General features: G+C 41.8%; 2 protein-coding genes across 3 annotated transcripts in view; both read left to right on the forward strand.

Annotated features, from left to right (window-relative positions):
• Window positions 1–7,451, forward strand: part of LOC111957563 (tenascin-like) — a 70,762-nt gene extending 63,311 nt beyond the window's left edge. Inside the window, exons 16-23 of the mRNA XM_023978423.2 lie at window positions 2,486–2,629; window positions 3,037–3,167; window positions 3,449–3,581; window positions 3,986–4,137; window positions 4,426–4,522; window positions 4,713–4,874; window positions 5,161–5,324; window positions 5,499–7,451. Of these exons, the coding sequence (XP_023834191.1) occupies window positions 2,486–2,629; window positions 3,037–3,167; window positions 3,449–3,581; window positions 3,986–4,137; window positions 4,426–4,522; window positions 4,713–4,874; window positions 5,161–5,324; window positions 5,499–5,609 (1,094 nt within the window). The 3' untranslated portion in view covers window positions 5,610–7,451. The remainder of the gene's footprint in view (window positions 1–2,485; window positions 2,630–3,036; window positions 3,168–3,448; window positions 3,582–3,985; window positions 4,138–4,425; window positions 4,523–4,712; window positions 4,875–5,160; window positions 5,325–5,498) is intronic.
• Window positions 7,452–10,398: 2,947 nt separating this feature from the next.
• LOC111957469 (dual specificity testis-specific protein kinase 1-like) overlaps window positions 10,399–20,968 on the forward strand; it is a 49,368-nt gene continuing 38,798 nt past the window's right edge. Inside the window, exons 1-2 of one of the 2 annotated variants that reach the window (XM_023978296.3) lie at window positions 10,399–10,630; window positions 11,231–11,346. In XM_023978296.3, the coding sequence (XP_023834064.1) occupies window positions 11,316–11,346 (31 nt within the window). In that variant the 5' untranslated portion in view covers window positions 10,399–10,630; window positions 11,231–11,315. The remainder of the gene's footprint in view (window positions 10,631–11,230; window positions 11,347–20,968) is intronic. The other variant, XM_023978297.3, reaches the window with a different exon arrangement.

Here is a 20,968-nt window from a genome sequence, read left to right on the forward strand (position 1 = left end):
GTATCTGTACTCTGTCCCTGCTCTGTCTTTATTTATATATCTCGTGTTTTGTCTCGTCTCTGTCTTTATTTATATACTGACTCTGTCCCTGTCTCTGTCTTTATTTATATTATATGCTCTGTCCCCGTCCCTGTCATTCATTATAATCTGTCTCTGTCTCTGTCCTGTCTTATTTTATTATATCTGTCTCTGTCCCTGTCTTTATTTATATATCGTCCCTGTCTCTGTCTTTATTTAAAATCTGTGTTTGTCTCGTCCCTGTTCATATTATATATATCTGTCTCTTTCCACTGTTTCGTCCCTGCATGTGCCTATTTCTTCTTTAATTATTAAAAATCTATCTTTTTTTCTTCCTGTTTTTTTTTTTTTTTTTTTTATTATTGCTATCTGTCTCTGTCCCTGTCTCTGTCTCTGTCTATTAGTTCTATATCTGTCTCTGTCTCTGTTATTTCTATATCTGTCTCTGTCCCTGTGCTCTGTCTTTCAAAATCAATCAATCAAGTTTATTTTTATATAGCCTCGTACATCAGCTAATATCTCGAAGTGCTGTACAGAAACCCAGCCTAAAACCCCAAACAGCAAGCAAGCAGGTGTAGAAGCACGGTGGCTATAGGAAAAACTCCTAGGAAGGCCCAAAACCTAGGAAGAAAACCTAGAGAGGAACCAGGCTATGAGGGTGGCCAGTCCTCTTCTGGCTGTGCCGGGTGGAGATTATAACAGACATGGCCAAGATGTTCAAAATGTTCATAAATGACAAGCATGGTCAAATCAATAATCAGGAATAAAATGTCAGTGGGCTTTTCATAGCCGATAATTAAGAGCTTGAAAACAGCAGGTCTGGGACAGGTAGGGGTTCCATAAACCGCAGGCAAGAACAGTTGAAACTGGGACCAGCAGAAGCCAGTTGGAACTGGGGACAGCAAGGAGTCATCATGCGCCGGCAGTCCTGACGTATGTCCTAGGGCTCAGTACCTCCGAGAGAGAGAAAGAAGAAAGAGAGAAGGAGAGAATTAGAGAGAGCCTAGATGTTCAAAATGTTCATAAATGACAAGCATGTCAAAATAATAATCAGGAATAAATGTCAGTTGGCCTTTCATAGCCGATCATTAAGAGTTGAAAACAGCAGGTCTGGACAGGTAGGGGTTCCATAACCGCAGGCAGAACAGTTGAAACTGGGACAGCAAGGATCATCATGCCCAGTAGTCCTGACGTATGGGTCCTAGGGCTCAGGTCCTCCGAGAGAGAGAAAGAAAGAGAGAAGGAGAGAATTACAGAGAGCATACTTAAATTCACACAGGACACTGGATCAGACAGGAGAAGTACTCCAGATATAACCAAACTGGCCCTAGCCCCCCGACACAAAACTACTGCAGCATAAATAGTGGAGGCTGAGACAGGAGGGTCAGGAGGACACTGTGGCCCCATCGATGATACCCCGGACAGGGTCCACAGGAAGGATATAACCCCACCCACTGTTGCCAAAGCACAGCCCCCGCGACCACTAGAGGGATATCTTCAACCACCAACTTACAATCCTGAGACAAGGGCGAGTTATAGCCCCCAAAAGATCTCCACCACAGCACTCAAACCAAGGGGGCCGCCAACCCAGAACAGGAAGATCACGTCAGTAACTCAACTCACTCAAGTGACGCACCCCTCCTAGGGACGGCATGAAAGAGCACCAGTAAGCCAGTGACTCAGCCCCTGTAATCAGGGATAGAGGTAAGAGAATCCCAGTGGAGGGGAAACCGGCCAGGCAGAGACAGCAAGGAGCGGTTCGTTGCTCCAGAGCCTTTCTTATTATTTTATTTGTATATCTGTGTTTGTATATCTTGTTGTATATGTGTTTGTCTCTGTTTGTCTCTGTGTTGTTTGTCATTTCTGTTGTTTGTCTTTATTATAAATCTGTGTTTGTCTCTGTCTTTATTTATAAATCTGTGTTTGTCTCTGTCTTTATTTATAAATCTGTGTTTGTCTCTGTCCCTGCGTCTATTTCTATTTCTATATCTGTCTTTGTCCCTGTTCCTGTTCTCTCTCTCTATCTATATTGATATTTTGTATTTATATATATGCCCTGTTCCTTTTCTCCTTCTGTCCCTGTCTCTTTTTTTCCCCTGCATCGTTTTCCCTTGTTCACTGTCACAGTCTATATCTGTCCTGTCATACTGTCTTGTCCCTGTCTTGTCCCTGTCCCTGTCTCTGTTCTCTGTCCCTCTCTCTGTTATATTGATATTTATATTTCTATATCTGTCCCCGTCTCTGTCCTCCTTCCCTGTCCTGTCCCTGTCCTGTCTGTCCCTTTCTCTGGTTCTCTTTCTATATTCTGTCCCTGTCTCTGTCTCCTTCCCTGTCCCTGTCCCTGCTCTGTCCCTTCTCTGGTTCTATTTCTATATCTGTCCCTGTCTCTTTCCCTGTCCCTGTCCATATCCCTGTCCCTGTCCCTGTCTCTGTCTCCTCACTGTTTCTGTGTGTTCTGTGTGTGCAGTTGTCCCAGTGATGGAGAGAGTGTCTGGAAACATTGTGGAGTTTGAGATTACCTCCTTGACCCCTGCCACCCACTACACTGTCAAGGTCTACGCCATGAGAGCGGCTGCTAAGAGCGCCTCCACCACCACTGAGTTCACCACTGGTGGGTATATGGCCTAGGGGGAGGCTGGACCTAGAACCTTCCCTCCCACACACACATTCAAACAGCAGCTTTGATTAGTGCCTACGATTTTATTGTGAAACTGCTATGAAGCTGTATGCTCATTCAAAAGATTGATATCAATTGTGGATCAACAACAGAACAGATCAAATTCAAACCGAACAGGCAGACATTCACACAAAGCACTAATCTCTTTCTCCCTACTGCAGTTGCAGTATTTTCTGGCCCACTAACCCTACAGGTTACATAACTGTTTTTTTATGTTTAAAATGTACCTTTTTTACCACGTACCCTTTCAAACAGACAACCTGAACCTGGAAACAGAAAATTTAGAAGGTGAAGTACTCTGTCTGAACGAGGGTTTAAGACCACTGTGTTCTCTCCCCTAGATGTAGATGCCCCTCAGGACCTGGCAGCCAGTAACATCCAGACAGAGAACGCCATGTTGACCTGGAAGGMCCCACGCGCTGACATCACCGGCTACATCCTCAGCTTTGAGTCAGCTGACGGCACAATCCGGGTCAGTAGTTGTCTGCATGGTGGAACCATAGATTTAAAATGATGAGAAGAACATTCCTTCCTTGGTCAGAGTATTGTTTTGTCCAAGAGGACATGAGGATGCATCTTTGGGTAGTGTAAGAAAAAGCATTGATAATACACCTTTGGGATCTAGAAAAGCATTATATACTTCTAAATCCAATAAGTCCCAAATGGCATCCTTTTCCCCATGTAGTGCACCATAATGTATTAATAATGACGTATCTCKGACATTCTGACTGCTGGGTTGTGTTGTTCCTCCAGGAGGTTGTCCTGAGCCCCACAGCCACTTCCTACAACATGGCCCAGCTGAGTGCCTCCACTGAGTACTCCGTCAGACTGCTGGCCATCGCAGGGCCCAAGAGGAGCAGAGTCATCACCACCGTCTTCACCACCAGTGAGTGTTACCACAGTGATGTTGGTAGTCTGCCAACTCCAGACCGAACATACCCACTGGCAATAGGGTTAGGAATCCGGCCTCGGACTCTACTCTCTGTTTCCCTCTGGATTTGCCCCCTTCTCTACCTTCCGATTTGGCACCGCCCATAAACCATAGAATACAAAAATATATATTTTTAGAAAAAAACATGTTACCACAGCGACCCTCTGCTCTGTTCACAACCCACTGTGGCAATCTTAGTCCCTTCTTTATTCATCTTCAGCTTAGAGTTTGCTGGGCAGCTGGAGCTGTTTAGTAACTCATCTTTCGTGTTGTCTCTTATACACATCTAGATGTGTATAAGAGACAGGTGTGTGTGTGTGTGTGTGTGTGTGTGTGTGTGTGTGTGTGTGTGTGTGTAGTTGGCGTACTGTACAAACACCCCAGGGACTGCTCCCAGGCCTTGCTGAATGGAGACACAGCCTCTGGTGTCTACACCATCTACCTGGGTGGAGATGAGAGTCAGCCCATACAGGTCTACTGTGACATGGACACGGATGGAGGTGGATGGATTGTAAGTCACTGGCTACTAGTATACTGTACAACCCAACTCCAAACCTCATTGATTCAGATCATAGGTGGCTGGTGAATGGAGGACAGCTCAGAGTAATGACTGGAATGGAATGAAATGAACAGATTCAAACACATGCATGGTTTCCATTCTGTTCCAGGCATTCCTATGAACCCGTCACGCAATTTAAAGTGACACCAGGCAACACTGATTCAGATGATATGTAATGTAGTGTAATGGATCCTAGGGTTATATAATGAGTRATCTGGTGCTGTTTGTCCCATCATACAGGTGTTTCTCAGACGCCAGAGTGGTAAGCTGGAGTTCTTCCGCAACTGGAGGAACTACACTGCTGGCTTCGGTGACATGAACGACGAGTTCTGGCTCGGTATGCTCGTAATATGGAAAATATTATAGATCAACACATTCATTCATTTATTTGAATCCATTTAAGGCATGTGAATATGAGTACTGTATTTGAATAAACTGTCCTCTTTTCCCCTATCATTTGTTACATATCATGACTAAAAAWGTCCTCAGAAATGATTGTAAATCACAACTGTCATATTTTCCCACAGGCCTGTCGAACCTCCATAAGATCACTGTAGTGGGACAGTACGAGCTTCGTGTGGACCTCAGAGACAAGGGGGATGTAGCCCACGCCCAGTACGACAAGTTCTCCATCTCTGATCCCCGCAGTCGCTACAAGGTMCATGTTGGAGGGTACAGTGGTACCGCAGGTAAGACTTGCTTCTCTACAACCATTAGATAGTTAGTACAAAGTCAAATGTGTGTCAGAAATGGCACCCTATTCCCTATATGGAGCACTACAGGGGTCATAGGGCACTGGTCAAAAGGGTGCCATTTGGGGACACACAAAAAGTTAGAATAGATCTAAGTAATAAAGTACTATATATTGTTATTAGGTGTGTGAGGGTGAAGCGAGCATGTATTCAACCTATCCCTCCTTTCTGAAGTCTGTTAAGTTTGGTTCCTGCTTAAAGCTCTTTATGATGCCCCCTGTAGGTGATTCTATGACCTACCATCATGGTCGCCCGTTCTCAACCTACGACCATGACAATGACATTGCAGTCACCAACTGTGCCCTGTCCTACAAGGGTGCCTTCTGGTATAAGAACTGCCATCGCGTCAACCTTATGGGACGATATGGCGATGACAGTCACAGCAAGGTGAGAGCACATATACTTGAATATTCAATACTAGCAGGAATTTCTGTATTCAAAAATACTGCTGTAGTACAGTATTCAAACATTGTTGACTTTGTAAAGATAAGGGAGGAAATTCAAGGCATTTGTGTTAATAATATAAACCCCTCGATACTAATATTACTGTGTGTTCTTCAGGGAGTGAACTGGTTCCATTGGAAAGGCCATGAGCACTCCATTGAGTTTGCTGAGATGAAGATCAGGCCATCCAACTTCAGGAACTCTGAGGGAAGGAGAAAACGATCGTAAACCAACCGACCAATCCGCGCTACGACCCATCTCCTCGTGACCCCTGAGCCTGTCCACCATCCTCTGCCACTGCTGATTCCAGGGTTGCATCCCAAATGGCATTCTATTCCCTATAAAGTGCACTGCTTTTGACCAGGGCCAGTAGCGCTCTGGTCAAAGTAGTGCATTAAATAGGGAATAGGGTGCCATTTGGGACACAACCCACAATTCCCTGCAGCTACCAAAGCCACTGCTAAGAGCCCAGCCACCTCGAACTACACCCCTCCTCTTGCTCAATCACAGAAATAAGCACAGATACAGTAAAAATGTACTACAAATCCCACTATCCAACCCCTGATACAAAATGGTTCTGTGCAGTATAAATACTGTCAATGCCAAATCGATGTGGAAAAATATGGATTTACACGTCACAAACTAAGCCCACAGATTATTCTTGCACCAAAGAGAGTATAATCTACAAATCCCAAGTATAAAGCATTTGTTTCTTTCTTGTCACTATCATGTTACAGTAACATCACTCAGTGGAGGGGTGCATTTGAGTCTGGTCTGAGGTATTAACATGTAGAATACTGATGTTTTCTGCCTCTACAGTGTATCCAWCTCCTCCAACCACAGTAGGCCATTAGAGTGTTTGCCAGGGTTGGGGTCAGTTCGAATTGAARGCAGTCAATTTAGGAAGTGATTTGGATGTAAAATTAAAAAATATAACAACTTTTTAAATATATTGAACTTTTTGGAAAAAMATTTTTTTTTGAGTAGTCATTGAAAATAATCGTCTTTTTAAATGATTGAATTGGAATTTCAGTTCACTTCCTGAATTGACTSCCTTCAATTCGAATTGACTCCAACCCTAGTGTTTGCAGAGAGGGCATGGTATACCTTTAAACTGGATTATAGAAATGGTATTCTTTGAATAACACACCACCCACCAAGAGCACATACAGTATGTACCTTCAATTCAATCATCTGGGTGGAAGTGGTTATTGATCAAAAAGGATTCTCCACATAAACCGCACAACTCATTCAAATGTAAAATGTCTTTGTAAAGTGGAAAGAGCTCACAGAGAAAGGCTGTCTCATTCATTAGTCTATGTGTGACTCATTCTTTTTCACTTTATCATTCCCTCTCTCTCGAACTCCCTTCACCTCAACCTGCAAACTGTCATCTGAAACGATATGGGCAGAATAAATGGCATTCTGAATAAAGCTAATCTGCTTCATCCCACACACAGGATGAATGACATGTGTTTCCATTGATTGTGTGGGCCATACAGGCACTGTGCAATTGTCTCTTACACATGCAACTGAGCTAGTACTACTTTTTCCACCAGCTATCATGCATTAGCTAAAGAATACAGAGAAATGTGTTTGATTTGTTTTCTATTTCCTAAAAGATCCAAGGCAGGACCTACAGTTCAATAAACAACGAAATGGTGGGTGATTGTTACATTTTTGCTAAATGGGAAATACTTATATRAATGCAACAGGAGTCAGAGGAATATTGTGATGAAATATAGAAGATATGGATGCTTAAAATAGGCCAATGGCCAATTCCAATTGACATTGTAAGGTCTTAGTGTTTACTTTGCTGAGAAACATCTATTTGGTCAGACCAAAATTAACTAGAGAGAAGTTCTTCTTGTTCTGTTCTGTTCTCCCCCTCCCCTCCCCCTGCTATGCCAGGAAACGAAACCACTGAGAACCCCCTCCCCATGAAATACCTGTGTAAATTAAAGTTTTTTTAAAACATTTTTTGTTTTTTGATTGTTTATAACTGGGTGAACAACAGGTGTTTCTCTGTAGCCCGTATTACAATAATAAAAAAAGTTTGTTTAAAAATGACGAGTCTAATATCTTTCTAAAGACAAATGTTTCATAATGCAATAAATCACTGTCAATTTGTTTTTACACTGCATATTGGTTTAATATTGGGAGTWGGCTCGTCCATAGCTCTCCGACGCATAAATGTGAAGGAACCATACAGACAGTCTCTATTTAGCCTATCTTAGACAGGAGCTATTTATAGCACAGAGAAGATGTACACATCACAGTACCGAATGTGATTCTATGTTTTCATTGTGCACACATGTAGGTTTATGGTTTTACTTGTAAGCCTACTCTATTTGTGTTGCTGTAAGTCTTGCAGACAAGAAACTCAGTCAAATAACATTATAGGATAATAACATAATAGAACAGCTCACTTTTCCATATGCCACAATAGTCATTGTCACTGGATTTGAACCACATGAGTTGCTGGGTATTTGGGGTGGCTTCCAGAAAGGCCACCTCACCTGCTGATGTCTCATCCAGTCTTTCTTATGCACTACAAGTAATAACTACAACTAGGACATTGTTGTAAAGAATGTGCACCGAGGCAATGTTTTTTAAAGTCATACGCAATATCCTGAACTTGACTGGTGTTTGTTGGTAAAATGAGGAGAACGGTTTATTATCGACCTTACTAGGTTTAAAATGTTGTTGATGTAAAATGAGATAGAATCATGCCGAACATCAGCAAAGACCTGTAGTTCCATTTGTAGTTCAAATTTCATTGATTTGAACAGCTGGTGGCAGAGTTTACCCACTTTCCTATAACGAGGTGGAAGTGAACAGAATAGCATCAAATCAATGAAATTGTATTGGTCACACACATATTTAGCAGATGTTATTGCCGGTGTAGCGAAATGCTTGCGTCACTGTGCAATTGAGTGGTGTATTATGGAAAGAATATCATTAAAAGTCATGTTCTTTTTTCGTATTAATTGGAGTGCAAACATATCATAAAACAAAATGAATCTGTCCAATTACTACTTCAGAAATTGCATTCTACATTCGGGACAATACATTTTCCTCATCTGCATTGAATAGTATTATTCTACAAGTATGCCATACTCCAAATTCATCTGGCTCTATCTTTAATGCAATTTAATTTAACTGAGAAATGTAGCATTTTGGCTACACCCGCAAAAACATCTGCTAAATATATGTATGTGACCAATAAAATCTGATTCAATTTGATTTGTTATACATGTAGCAATCCATGTCATCATTATTAAATGTTTGTTGTTGGTGGTGACTGTTAAGTAGCATAATTGCTTTGAGAAAAAGTAACAGGAAGAAAAATGAAGATGCTGTGTAATTACAGGGTGGTTGGATGGTGAAATAATGATAGAATGATATAATCTCTCCGTAGAAGTAGAGAGATGTGTCAGTGTGTGGGATCAGAAATAGGCTGATGATTCATGAACACTAGAGTCTGCAGCCTGGCTCTCTCAGCCAACTTGCAGCAGATGGCTGACTAACAGTAAAACTGTAAGACCAGTCACACTAACTATAGAACAATAAGACAGTGAGAAACAGTTTCAGACGTTCTTTGATATGTTACTCTTCCTTTCCCCCTGTTATAATCATTTCATTCCCACACTCTCAGGGGGAGTTTATGCTTAGACTGGTGCACTCAAGCCTGTAAAACAAACGTGTTCCTCCCTATCATCCAATGTCTTCATGCAATCTCTGTTTGACATGACAATGTTCCTAGAAATATAGCTGGTTCATATAATGCATGTGTGTAAAATTAGCTCAGTTGGTAGAAACTGGTGTTTGCAACACCAGAATAATGGGTTAAATTCCCAGGACTACCCATACGTAAAATGTATGCATGCATGACTGTACATTTCTTTGGATAAAAGCGTCTGCTAAATGGCATATTATTAAATGCAGAACCAGTCAAAAGTTTGGACACACCTACTCATTCCAGGGTTTTTCTTTATTTGTACTATTTTCTACATTGTAGAATAATAGTAAAGACATCAAAACTATGATATAACACATATGGAATCATGTAGTAACCAAAAAAGTCTTTAAAAAATCTAAATATGTTTTATATTTGAGATTCTTCAAAGTACCCACTCTTTGCCTTGATGCCAGCTTTGCACACCCCACACTATCACACCTCCTCCTCCATGCTTCATGGTGGGAACCACACATGCGGAGATCATCCGTTCACCTACTCTGCTTCTCACAAAGACTCGGCGGTTGGAAACAAAAATCTCAAAGGRCTTGAAATTTTTCGGATTGACTGACCTTTATGTCTTAAACTAATGATGGACTGTCATTTCTCTTTGCTTATTTGAGCTGTTCTTGCCATAATATGGACTTGGTATTTTACCAAATAGGGCTATCTTCTGTATACCACCCCTCCCTTTTCACAACTGATTGGCTCAAACACATTTAGAAGGGAAGAAATTCCACAAATTAACTTTTAACAAGGCATACCTGTTAATTTAAATTCATTCCAGGTGACTACCTCATGAAGCTGGTTGAGAGAATGCCAAGAGTGTGCAAAACTGTCATAAGGGCAAAGGGTGGCTACTTATTTTGATTCGTTTTTTTGGTTACTACATGATTCAATATGTGTTATTACATAGTTTTGATATCTTCACTATTATTCTACAATGTAGAAATAAGTAAAAAATAAAGAAAAACCCTGGAATGAGTAAGTGTGTCCAAACGTTTGACTGGTACTGTATATTACAGTATATACTGTGCTAGTTACATCTTGTGCCTTATTCTCCTTATTGTACCTGCTGAATAAATACATGGGGAAAAAATACTCCATTTATTTTCTTTTGCATGATTACAAAGTAGCCAACAGCACAGCTGATCGGTGGCTATAATGTAGCTTCAAGCTTACAGAGTGGGTGGAGACTGAGTTGAGCGATATCAACCGACGTAATTACAGTTGGTTCCAAAGGCAACCCATCAAACATGAATTTTATCAAGACTGTTTTACCCCCGCTCCGCCGTGCAACCGCTTTCACACCCTGAGTGGCGAGTGCGTTGGTTGGAGACTGAAGAGCCGCACATCATACGGAAACAGTGCATAGCGCACCGAATTCGGATCGCAGTGTATCCTACGTAGCTAACGCATTTCAAATATATCACTGTGTAGAATATAATCAATACATTTCTGGGGGAACACTTTACTCTTTATAAACGAATTGGACTGTTGTTATAACGATGTAAGTACCATTTATACCGATCAAGTATGTGTTAAATATGTGTTCAAGGTTGGGGTTTTGTTCAAGGATGGAGTTATAGCCTAAAGTTTCCCTTGATATTTATCTAATAACAAGAGATCATTGATTGAAGAAGTGAAGATTCGGCTACATACCAACAATGTACTGAATAGAATATCTGACTGGGGTAATGGCTGGCTCTTATTCCAAAATCAAGACTCATTTGTTAGTATTTGTCATAGCCTACCCTACTTTACTTATGTAATCCTGTTTTCATTTGTAATATTTGAATAGATATTTACAGAAATTACAGACAGGGTCAATGTTTCTATTCGGTGCATGGAAAATGTGAACGCAACAGCTGGCCTACTGAATATTTGTTTATGCCTGCCTCTAACGATGCCTGCATGAAAGCAAAGCCTAAAGTACGTCACAGTATAGTAACAGTCCTGGCTCTCTGTGTGTGTGTGTGTGTGTGTGTGTGTGTGTGTGTGTGTGTGTGTGTGTGTGTGTGTGTGTGTGGTGTGTGTGTGTGTGTGTGTGGTGTGTGTGTGTGTGTGTGTGTGTGTTTGCTCATTGTTGCATGCATGTGGTTCTCCCCAGCTTCTGGATAAAGACTATAACTACTGCCAAGCTGGCTTGGGTATTGCACTGACTGGCGGCCAGTGCATTTCCACCCATCCTCAAGATGCATATGAATAGCTTATTAAATCAATGGAGTAAGTACTGTAACAACTGTTTCTTACCCCTCTTAAGATTGCATTGAAAATGCAATGAAAATATACCCCAAAAGCATTATATGACATCTCTATCATATCATTACGTTTTTAATGTTCCCATGACAACTATGTGTCATATAGTGCATTGAATTTGTATCCTAAGCTCTATTTTTACTCTTAGTCATATGCCTTTGATTCCGAGGGACTCYATCCAATACACTGAATTGTTTTATATCTTTCATTTTTCTAATATGTTTTGCTGCTTGCCCGTGATTGTGATTATAGCTTGTGTGCATGGAGCACCGTGAATTGAGTTGGATGTTGTTGATGATCAGCAGCGTTTGTAGATGTAATAACATTCTGTGTCAAATAGATGTGTGTGTGTTTCTGTATCCAAACCTGCACCATTCAGATGTGTCCCAAATGGCACCCTATTCTGCTATTCCAATTTACAGTGTGGCAGGTAGCTACTTGCCGGTTAAGAGCGTTGGGCCAGTAACCAAAGGTCGCTCATTGGAATCCCTGAGCCGACTAGGTGAAACATCTGTCAGTGCCCTTGAGCAAGGCACTTAACCCTAAATGCTCCTGGAAGTGGCTCTGGATATGAGGATACACAGGTGAAAWAAAAAATTAAAAAAACATGTCAAAAGTACTTTTAACCAGAACCCTAGTCAAAAGTACTGCACTCTATGGAATAGGGTGCCATTTGGGGCGCAGACTGAGTCTCTGATACAGTGTGACTAAGTGTGTATAACTGTCTTGACCTAACATAGAAACTCCTCAGTATTGTGCGCTCCTATCCTAACCGTGTTCAGAGGTGTTGAGTCAGAGAAGTGTCCTGCTACTATCTATCTATCTATCTATCTATCTATCTATCTATCTATCTATCTATCTATCTATCTATCTATCTATCTATCTATCTATCTATCTATCTATCTATTTCTATTATCTATTAGTCTCTCTATCCTCTGTGGTTTGAAGATCAGAGATTCATTTCTCTGAACAGGCTCCAGGTGAACACATTTGATGAGAGTGATGTACTGGCATGATAGAGACTTGAGCATCTAAAATAACCTTGCTTTAAGGAATACCAGGGCCATACTAGAGTAGGAGTGCTGATCTAGGATCAGGTCGCCTTGTCCAGTCATTATAATCGAAAAGGCTAAATGTATCCTTGATTAGTGCACTTCTACCCTGAGACGCTTTCTGAATATGGGCCTTGAAGACGTGCTGGGAATTGTAGTTTTCTGTTAAAGTGGTTGCTTATGGTTGTTAAGTGGATGATAACAGAAGCCATAGAGAATGTGCAGGACAGTGGAGGCTCCTCAGAGGAGGAAGGGGAGGACCCTCCTCCTCAGCRAATTTCATAAAAATAGAAATAGTGAAACATTATAAAAGTTATCATTTTTAGATAAAACTATACAAAAATATATTAACGTCACCAAATAATTGATTAAAACACACTGTTTTGCAATGAAGGTCTAYAGTAGCCTCAGTAGCACTCTGTAGGGTAGCACCATGATGTAGCCAGAGGGCAACTAGCTTCTGTCCTCCTCTGGGTGCATTGACTTCAATACAACACCTAGGAGGCTCATAGTTCTCTCCCCCTTCCATGGACTTAAACAGTAAATATGACAACTTCCGGAGGACGTCCTCCAACCTATCAGAGCTCTTGCAGCATGAACTGACATGTTGTCCACCCAATCAAAGGATCAGAAAATAAATCTAGTACTGAAAGCATAAGCTACAGCTAGCTAGCATTGCAGTGCATAAAATGTGGTGAGTAGTTGACTCAAACAGAGAGAGACAGTTTTTAACAAATTCATTTCTTACAAAATTAAGGAGAAGCAAGAGAGAGCTAGCTATATTTCGTAGTCAATTTTTTTTCACGTTCACTTACTTAGCTAGCATCAAATGCAGCTACCTAGTTTAGCCTACTCAAACACCTGGCTCAAAATAGAAGGCATGCTATGTTAGCTAGCTGGCTATGGCTATGGCTATCCAACACTGGAACTTTTCCAAGTCAAGGTAAGCTTTTGGTTTTATTAATTTATTGCCACCGGGCCCTGCCGGTCTAACTGCTAAACTACTTGATGCTGACTGTGCGTGTACACTGTACTGCATGATTGTAGGGGGTTTACTAACACGTTAGTTCTAGTAGCTATGTTGACTATGACGTCACAATAATGTAGGCTGTGTGTAGCAGTTAGCAGTCATGATATAAAGGTTTATCTTGGAAAAGTTTTTTCGCCTAGTCACAGACAGCTGATGTGTTGTGCACTGAAGTCCACACGTGAAGGAAAAATGTGAGAGAAGGAGAGCACATAGATACCATGGCCAAGAGTTGCTGGACATCTGCTCGTCAAAAATCTCATTCTAAAATCATGTGGATTCTTATAGAGTTGATCCCACCTTTACTGCTATAACAGCCACTCTTCTGGGAAGGCTTTCCACAAGATGTTGGAACATTGTTGCAGGGACTTGCTTCCATTCAGCCACAAGAGCATTAGTGAGGTCGGGCGCTGATGTTGGGCGATAGGCCTGGCTCGCAGTCTGCGTTCCAATTCATTCCAAAGGTGTTCGATGGGGTTGAGGTCAGGGCTCAGTGCAGGCCAGTCAAGTTCTTACACACCGATCTCAACAAACTATTTCTGTATGGACCTCGAACCATGAAAAACAGCCTCAGATCATTATTCCTCCTCCATCAAACTTTACAGTTGGCACTATGCATTCCGGAAGGTGGCGTTCTCCAGACATCCTCCAAACCCCGATTCGTCCGTTGGACTTCAAGATGGTGAAGCGTGATTCATCACTCCAGAGAACGCATTTAGTACTGCTTCAGAGTCCAATGGCGGTGAGCTTTACACCACTCCAGCCGACGCTTGACATTACGTGTGGTGATCTTAGGCTTTTGTGTGGATGCTCCGCCATGGAAACCCATTTCATGAAACTCTGTTGCTTCCAGAAGCAGTTTGGAACTCGGTAGTGAGTGTTTTTTACACACTACTCGCTTCAGCAGTCGGCAGTCCCATTCTGTGAGTTTGGGTGGCCTACCACTTTGCCATTGTTGCTCCTGGACATTTCCACTTCACAATAACTGTCACATGAGTTGATGCTGGAGAGACGAAGCAGGCACGGGGAGTCAAACATTTAATGAGGAACGGACATGGAACGAGACAGGAACATTGTCAGCATACAAAAAAACAAAGACAAAAAACAATCAATGCATCAGCAAGGAACAGAGCAGGGAAACTGACAAATATAGGGGAGGTAATAAACAGATGATAAGTGAGTCCAGGTGAGTCCAATATCGCTGAAGCGCGTGACGAGGGAAGGCAGGTGTGCATAATGATGGCAGGAGTGCGTGATGCAAGCAGCCTGGCACCCTCAAACGCCAGGGAGGGATGAGCGGAGCAGACGTGACAATAACAGCACTTACAGTTGACCGGGCAGCTCTAGCAGGGCAGAAATTTGACGAACTGATTGTTGGAAAGGTGGCATCCTATGACGTGCCACATTGAAAGTCACTGAGCTCTTCATTAAGGCCATTCTACTGCCAAGGTTTGTCTATGGAGATTGCATGGCTGTGAGCTCTATTTTATACACCTGTCAGCACGGGTGTGTCCACATACTTTTGTATATATAGTGTAGATGCGAGAAGGACTTGTATATACAACTAGCTGTTTGTATGTGGCTGCTATGAAAGTGGACTGTGTTTGCGTGTTTTTTTTTCATTGAGCTGATTCTGTTGAAAAAAAATCTTAAACGGAAGCAAACCGAACAAAACGGTGATAAACATACCTGAATTTGTCCAATAGAAACTCTTGTTTGTAACTGTGGGACTAATGATTACACCCTAGATCAGCTAGATGCAGGCAAGAGTGTGCAAAGCGGTGACTGTCTGTTACCTTGATTACTCTAATTCTCTCGACCTGTGCACGTACGTTGTAAACTTTCATTCGTAAGCTAGGTTGTAGCAACTTCATGATGGGTACAGGGAACATTTTATTATCATATACTAGTAGCATAAACCTGTCTTTGTTACATTGAACTGGGTGAATGGAATATGAATGACAGCCATCCAATATGCTGCAATAGAAATAAGGCCATATTCAGGAGAGGGACTCAGGAGAGGGAGTCAGGAGAGGGGAGACAGGAGAGGGGAGTAAGGAGAGGGGAGTCAGGAGAGGGCAGTCAGGAGAGGGGAACTCAGGAGAGGGCAGTCAGGAGAGGGCAGTCAGGAGAGGGGACTCAGGAGAGGACAGTCAGGAGAGGGACTCAGGAGAGGGCAGTCAGGAGAGGACAGTCAGGAGAGGGCAGTCAGGAGAGGGCAGTCAGAGAGAGGGCAGTCAGGAGAGGGACTCAGGAGAGGGCAGTCAGGGAGAGGGAGTCAGGAGAGACAGTCAGGAGAGGGGACTCAGGAGAGGGCAGTCAGGAGAGGGACTCAGGAGAGGGACTCAGGAGAGGGGACTCAGGAACAGAGGGGACTCAGGACGAGGACAGTCAGGAGAGGACAGTCAGGAGAGGGGACTCAGGAGAGGGCAGTCAGGAGAGGGGACTCAGGAGAGGGCAGTCAGGAGAGGGCAGTCAGGAGAGGGGACTCAGGAGAGGGGACTCAGGAGAGGGGACTCAGAGGAGGGAGAGGCTGGCATGAAGGGACCTTTGAATCCCACTTCTTTCTCTGGGTTTATTGTTGTTTATGATGATGTATCAGAGGGGTTGAGTCTTTCTGCCTGTCCTCCTCAGAATCAGGATTCCAAAAGTACTGTGAAAATAGAGTGACCTACAACATGCATATGTTGGTGGTTGCATCCAAACTGCACCATATTCATTTTATAGTGCACTACTTTCTAGCAGAGTCATGTGGTCACTGGTCAAAAGTTGTGTACTGTAAAAGGAATAGAATGCTATTTGCGATGCAGGTGTTCTGTCCTGTTGACTTCATAGCCTTAGCCTCTTAGCTCACATAGATGTCACTGTGTGCTGTATGTTATAGTGATGTATGCATGGGGATAACCTCTGGTTTCTGTAAAGGCTTGCACACATCGCACCAAATGTGGATCAGTGAGCTGTGTTTTAGGGACCACCCGTTGTAGACGTTTGACTGGCAACATTTTTCATGGGATTCCACATGGTAAATCGATGCGCACTCGGTTCGCAAATTATGTTCAGAGGTGCTAAGTACTCTCTGCCAGCAAACGCTGTTGGTGTGTCTGAGCCCTAAGTCTGTTGGCTCTGTCCAAATGGCTCCATATTCCCTTTATAGTGCACTACTTTTGACCCGAGCTCACTATAGTTAACTGTATTGGGTATAAGGTGATGTTTGGAATGCTATATGTTATTAACTGATTTATGGTGCATTTTCAAGAATGTATGGGGTGTTGAAGTTAAACACCCAAAACTATTTTAGATTTGAGACTGACACTCCACTCTTCCCTCATCTGACCGATGACTTGCAAATAGGGTTGGAAAGATTACTGGAAACTTTCGAATTTCACCAGTAAACTACCAGAATTTTGGTATCTTTCAAGGATTTTATGTAGTCTACCACAAGTCATCTAGTGGCCCTTTTGGGTAGTTAACCCTTGTGTTGTATTAATTAGGGCTGCAATCCCGTTAACGGGATGATATGACAACAGCCAGTGAAAGTGCAGGGCGCCAAATTCAAACAACAAAAATCTCAGAATTAAAATTCCTCGAACATACATGTATCTTAAACCATTTTAAAGGTAATCTTGTTGTTAATCCCACCAAAGTGTCCGATTTCAAATAGGCTTTACAGCGAAAGCACCACAAACGATTATGTTAGGTCACCGCAAAATCACAGACAAACACAGTCATTTTTCCAGAGTCACAAAAAACAGAAATAGAGATAAAATGAACCACTAACCTTTGATGATCTTCATCAGATGACACTCATAGGACTTCATGTTACACAATACATATATGTTTTGTTCGATTAAGTTCATATTTATATCTAATAACCTCAGTTTACATTGGCGCCATGTTCAGAAATGCCTCCAAAATATCCGGAGAAATTGCAGAGAGCCACGTCAAATAACATAAATACTCATCATAAACTTTGTTGAAAGATACATGTAGAATAGAATAGAATTAAAGAATTAAAGATAAACTTGTTCTTAATGCAACCGCTGTGTCAGATTTCAAAAAGCTTAAYGGCAAAGCACAATATTCAATAATCTGAGAACAGGGTTCAGCCACAAAAGGAAGCCACACAGTTACCCGCCAAATTGTGCAGTCAAGAAAACTCATAAAAAGCATTATAAATCTTCACTTACCTTTGCTGCTCTTCGTCGGAATGCACTCCCAGGACTCCCACTTCCACAAGAAATGTTHGTTTTGTTCGGTAATGTCCATCATTTATGTCCAAATAGCTATTTTTGTTAGCGTGTTTGGTAAACAAATCCAAAGTCAGGAAGCGGGTTCACTAAAAGCAGACGAAATGTCAAAAAGTTCCGTAACAGTCAGTAGAAACATGTCAAACGATGTATTGAATCAATATTTAGAATGTTTTTAACATAAATCTTCAGTAACGTTCCAACCGGAGAATTACATTGACTTCAGATGTGCGATGGAACAGAGCTCCCTCTCATGTGAACGCGCATGGTCAGAGCATGGTCAGGTCATGATAGACCTGACTAATTCCTGTCTCCTTTGGCCCCACTTCACAGTAGAGGCGTCAGACAAAGTTATACAGACTGTTGGCATCTAGTGGAAGCCGTAGGAAGTGCAAACTCATCCATATCCCACTGTGTATTCGATAGGGTCTTGGTTGAAAATCGACCAACCTCAGAATTCCCACTTCCTGTTTGGATTTTCTTCTCAGGTTTTTGCCTGCCATATGAGTTCTGTTATACTCACAGACATCATTCAAATAGTTTTAGAAACTTCAGTGTTTTATATCCAATACTAATAATAATATGCATATATTAGCAACCGGGACTGAGGAGCAGGCAGTTTACTATGGGCACCTCTGTGCACCTTTCATCCAAGCTACTCAATACTGCCCCTGCAGCCATAAGAAGTTTTTAAGGGTAAAAATGATCCTCCACTATGTTTAACAGCACAGAAAACCCCCTAAATTATATTTTTAGACTTTTCCTAGAGTGCCCCCAACATTAGAAAAGGTGAAACATCGCCTTTGTTCATATTTCCATGAAAGCTGYACAACACCAGGTTACAAAGATTTTCTTAGTCATTTTTGAACCAGCAGTTATAAAATCATTTACACACCACAAAAAAACACAAAAAACACAAAAACACACACGCACACACACAATGAGAAGTTGAGATTATGTGTGTTACTGATTGAACTGAAGGGGAAGATCACCATGGTTGGCACAATTAGAAAGAACAAGCCTGAGCTCCCCCTTGCACTCCTCGCAACAAGGGGGAGAGAGGCCTTTTCTTCAAAGTTTGTCTTCATGCTCWCCACCACTCTAGTTTCTTACCTCACAAAGAGCAACAAGAATCTGATCCTCCAGAGCACACTGCACCAACTGGCTGAGATCAGTGATCGTGAGGACAGGAAGCCAGCCATCATCCTGGACTACAACCACAACAAAGGAGGCGYGGACAACCTGGACAAAGTGATTGGAACTTACAGCTGCAGGAGGATGACTGCCCGCTGGCCCCTGGTCATCTTCTTTAACATCATTGATGTGTCCTCATACAATGCCTTTGTGATATGGAACAAGATCAACACTACCTGGATGCCTGATAAGCGGAACAAGAGGATGGTGTTCCTGGAGCAGCTGGGAAAGGCACTTGTAACCCCACACATTCAAAGAAGGGAGCGCCTCCCCCGCACAGCAGCCTCTTCAGCGCTTGTGAAAGCTGTTCAGGGGGCTGAATCTTGTCCTGATCCATTTAAGGCTGCAACTGTGGCAGCCAAGAGGAGGAGGTGCCAATTCTGCCCCCCAAATATGGATTGTAAAACAAATACTATGTGCTGCACATGTGAGAAATACATCTGCAAAGTCCATGCACACACACTTGCATACTGTCCTACATGTGCTAATTGGTGTTGATTGATTTATGTTCTTCACATTTTTGTATCTATTATCTTATGTTATTCTTATTTATTGTTGTTTATACACCTTGTGGGTGGGGACAATGGTTTAAAAAATGGGAGAAGACTGGTGTTTTGTAGTTGAATTCCTCATTGTACAGTATATAAGAATATATCACTATGTTGCCAAAAAAGTTCAAGAATGTTATTGTTTCCCTTCAATAAAACACATTAAAAACTTTCTGGACATTTCTGCTACTTTCTTAGGTTATACAAGTGCTATCTCTTGCTAAAAAAAAATATGTTTACACCTATGCAGTACCTTTAGCAATAATAATAATAATAAAGAATTATGACAGGTGTGTTGTAATAAAAACGAGTGGTGTCCACTGATTAAATGCAGTCTTTCTGCATTGTGAAGAGGGAAAACCCAGATATTCACAAAGTTTGTGATGAATGACAGGTTGTTTTTTTGCTTTATTTTAGGGGTTTAGTGAACTTTTGTGAATTCTTTACCCTTAGGACAAGGGGAGAATACAGAATGTTAAGACTACACAAGGGTTAAGATTAACACAGGTGTCTGTAAATTTCTCTTGCCATCTCTCTGCTCTTTTCACATGTAAAATATATAAAATAATTAAATAAGATGATTTAAAAATAAAATGACAAATCTGTAAAACATTATCCTAAATATGAACCATAAACTTAGTAAACAACATTGGTGTTGCTCAGTTGGTAGAGCATGGCACTTGCAATGCCAGAGTTATGAGTTCAATTCCCACAGGGCACCAGTATGATATATGCACTCCACTACTGTAAGTTGTTCTGGATAACAGTGTCTGCTAAAATGTAACATGAGGGTTTAAAAAAAAWAWATAWWWATATTTCACCTTTATTTAACCAGGTAGGCTAGTTGAGAACAAGTTCTCATTTGCGACTTTTATTTTTATTTTCACCTTTATTTAACCAGGTAGGCTAGTTGAGAACAAGTTCTCATTTGCAACTGCGACCTGGCCAAGATAAAGCATAGCAGTGTGAACAGACAACAACACAGAGTTACACATGGAGTAAACARTAAACAAGTCAATAACATGGTAGAAAAAAGAGAATCTATATACAATGTGTGCAAAAGGCATGAGGAGGTAGGCAATAAATCAAATAATTACAATTTAGCAGATTAACACTGGAGTGATAAATCATCAGATGATTATGTGCAAGTAGAGATACTGGTGTGCAAAAGAGCAGAAAAGTAAATAAATAAAAGCAGTATGGGGGGGGTGAGGTAGGTAAATTGGGTGGGCTGTATACCGATGGACTATGTACAGCTGCAGCGATCGGTTAGCTGCTCGGATAGCAGATGTTTAAAGTTGTTGAGGGAGATAAAAGTCTCCAACTTCAGAGATTTTTGCAATTCGTTCCAGTCGCAGGCAGCAGAGAACTGGAAGGAAAGGCGTCCAAATTAGGTTTTGGCTTTAGGGATGATCAGTGAGATACACCTGCTGGAGCGCGTGCTACGGGTGGGAGTAGCCATCGTGACCAGTGAACTGAGATAAGGCGGCACTTTACCTAGCATAGCCTTGTAGATGACCT

The sequence above is a fragment of the Salvelinus sp. IW2-2015 genome, linkage group LG33 (genome assembly GCF_002910315.2).
Source record: "Salvelinus sp. IW2-2015 linkage group LG33, ASM291031v2, whole genome shotgun sequence".
NCBI lineage: Eukaryota > Metazoa > Chordata > Actinopteri > Salmoniformes > Salmonidae > Salvelinus > Salvelinus sp. IW2-2015.